At 38.7% G+C, this 3,078-nt stretch overlaps 1 protein-coding gene across 1 annotated transcript, besides 1 other annotated feature; it reads right to left on the bottom strand.

Annotated features, from left to right (window-relative positions):
• Positions 1-3,056, bottom strand: CSUI_005073 (gorasp2-prov protein; the record flags this gene model as incomplete). Its single annotated transcript, XM_068065253.1, has 3 exons — positions 1-684; positions 1,613-2,240; positions 2,980-3,056. Coding segments are annotated over 3 exons (1,389 nt in total), but the record flags the coding sequence as incomplete, so codon positions are not given.
• Positions 2,665-2,733: a sequence feature (Short protein (CSUI_005074, PHJ21084.1) was converted to a misc_feature.).
• Positions 3,057-3,078: the final 22 nt, after the last annotated feature.

Here is a 3,078-nt window from a genome sequence, read left to right as displayed (position 1 = left end):
TTCTTCTTCTCCTCCTTCTCCTTTTCCACGTGAGTCTTGCTTATGTGTCGAATGAGGAGAGTGTTGACGCGATCTCCTTCTCGTTTCTTCTTCTTTTTCTTTTCTTTTGCTTTCAGAGCTTCGCTCTAGTCCGTTTCTCTCTTCTTCACGATAGAGCGCCTGAGAAGAAGAGTCACGTTCTCCGCTCTGTAAAGGTCTATCCGTTCCAGGCGAAGAGAGAAGAGATCTTTCCTCTTTTTTCTCGTCTTGTCCTTCTTGATCAAAGTCGCCTTCTTCTTTTTCTTTCTTTCTTCTTGAATCAGGAGAGAGGTAGTGTGAGCTCTCATCGTCCTGTAGAAGAAGAAGATCGGGATGACGATAATAGTAGTAGTAATAGCCACATGCAGAGGAGGAATGAGGGTCTATATAAGATGAAGAAGAAGATACACCAGAGAAGTCTTCTTCTTCTTCTCTATCTTCAAGAAAGGATCCTTCTCGATCTCCTCCTTCTTCTTCTGGGTAGTAATAGGCATCGAGACCTCCTCCTCCTCCTTGGTAGAGAAAAGGGACGTGAGAATGCTTACTAGGATAAGGATGGGGGTAAGAATAAGAGGAAGAAGAATAATCATCGACTTGGCTAGAGAATACAAAATCTTCTTCTTCTTCATCGTCTCCATCAATTACATGAGCAAAGGGAGGGAATCCCTGCACAAAGAAAGAGAGAAGGAAAGAGACAGGTTAAAAAAGAAGGAAGAAGAGAATTGGAGAGAAGAGAGCCTGCTTCTTCTGTTTCATGAGGGAAGTCTCCTCTTGTCTCATTGCATGTATCTGCTACTTTGCTTTCTACAAAGAAGAAAGAAGGCAAACAAGAGGGATTGATTAAAAGGAAGAAGTCAAGACAGTTGCATTCTTAGTCTTATTCTCATACCTTCTTCTTGTTCTTCTCTTCTGCTTTCTCGATTACCGTATACCTACCTCCATCACATGCGCATACATCATCGAGACATATCTCTATATATATACCTATATAAAGATATGTATGTTTCTACATAGATATGTATACACCTCTATATACAGTATACGTAGCTCACAACAATCCATGCATAGACTTTCACACGTCCATGTACACACATATATATGTATATCAGATTATCTATGCATGCTTCTCTATATGCATGCATGTACATTAATATATATAGATATATATAGATGTAACGTGATAGATCTTATACACCAGGGGAACAGGGATAAGTAAGGAAACAGTAAAGAGGTCCGTATGTATGTATATGTATGTATGTATATATGTCTATTATGTATGTAGGTACTGTCTCTACTTCTTATCATCACAGGTCACTTACTAGATACACACATACGTAGATATATATATACATATATATATATATGTATGTACGCTCAGATAGATAAAGATAGATAGATTGAAGATGATAGATGAATGAGTATAGTGAGGACAGAGCAGTCTATAAACATGAGAAAGAAAAAGAAGAGGGGAAGAGTAGAGACATGAAGCAATTCATGGGAGGGGATGTATGTACACCTCTATCTATCTGTTTAGATTGTTTTCTTCTTCTTTTCTTTCTCCTTCTTCTTCTGCTCCTGCTTCTGTTCTTCTTACATCGTCGATGAATTCATGAGATTTACAATAGTAATGATCTAACAGAGAATGAAGAGAAGAAGAAGAAGGCTTCCCGTCACCATTCATCTTGACTATCGAGGTATTGTTGTTCTCTCCTTTCTTCTTCTCCTCATCTCCGGAACCTTCTTCTTTCACGTTCTTCTCTTCTTCATCTTCTGCATAGCCTACTGTTGTCTCCCCACCTTTGTTCTTTTCTCTCTTCTTCCTCTCATCTTCTCTATGATGTGAATGCTCTTCTTCTTGTCTTTCATTCTCTTGAAGAGATGTATTATCACTTGCTCTTCCTCTTTCTTCTTCTTGTTGGGTGATCGGGAGACCATTCTCTCTCTTGATCTGTTCCTCCCGAGATTCCTTCTCTGACCTCTCAGTCCCTTTATCTCTCTTCAAAGAAGAAGAAGAATTTGCAGGACCAGACTGCAAGAGATTTAGGTCACCTCTTAATGAAGAAGAAGAAGAAGAAGTGTAGGGAGATGACGGCGAGAGGTGAGGAGAGCTCGAGAGATGAGAAGCAAGCAAAGTCTCTTCACCTTTAGATGAAGAGGAAGAAGAAGAAGAAATAGAAAAGGGGAGTCTATGGAGATAACCTGAACCTAACTCACAGCCCAAACTAAAGAAAAAAGAAAGAAAGAAAGGCAAAAGAACAAGGAGAAAAATCTTCGGGAAAAACAGATAGATGAAAAGAAAGAAAGAAAAGAAAGAAAAGAAAGAAAGAAAGGACGAAACACACGACAGCGCGAGGAGCGTAGATACATACACATATGTACATACATAATATATATATATATATATGCACATATCTATAATACATATATATTTAGTATCTCTCTCTCTCTCTATATATATATATATGTATGCATGGATAGTCATATTTGCATGCACACATGTCTACATACACATTATTCATACATCGTCCACGGGCTGAGAAGGAAAGATATACAGACACCCCTCCCTTCTCTTCTCCCAAGGAAGAGATATAGAAAGATACATAGAGAAAGATATGAATACAGATGCATACAGATCGATCGATACGTACGTATGTATCGCAGTGTGTATTTACAAGCTTTACAGAAGAATATCTCTATATAGTTGATCAAGGGCATTTCCTTCTACAAGAGTTGCGAGGAGCAGATGTGAAATTCTTTCTTTGCTTTCTTTACATCTCTTTCTTTCCTGGTTCGTCTATGTATGTCGACAACTACGTCCACAACTAACTAAAGAAGACAGAGAGAGAGGAAGTATTTTCAGAGCCAGTAAGAGAGAAGTAAAGATGAAGAAGAAGAAAAGAAGAAGAAATGGCTACTACAAGATTAGAGTTCTTCTTCTTCTTTTATTTTTGTGGGCCGTACCATCCTTGTCCTCCCCATTGGTAGTTTGGCACGACGAGAATATCCCGAATTTGCTGAGTGTTTGAGTTAAAGACATGCCGATGCTCCTCCTAGTAGTAA

Source organism: Cystoisospora suis, assembly GCF_002600585.1.
Source record: "Cystoisospora suis strain Wien I chromosome Unknown contig_2435, whole genome shotgun sequence".
Classification (NCBI taxonomy): Eukaryota; Apicomplexa; class Conoidasida; order Eucoccidiorida; family Sarcocystidae; genus Cystoisospora; species Cystoisospora suis.
The sequence above is the reverse complement of the archived record's forward strand: the minus strand, read 5'-3'. Positions and strand labels throughout refer to the sequence as shown.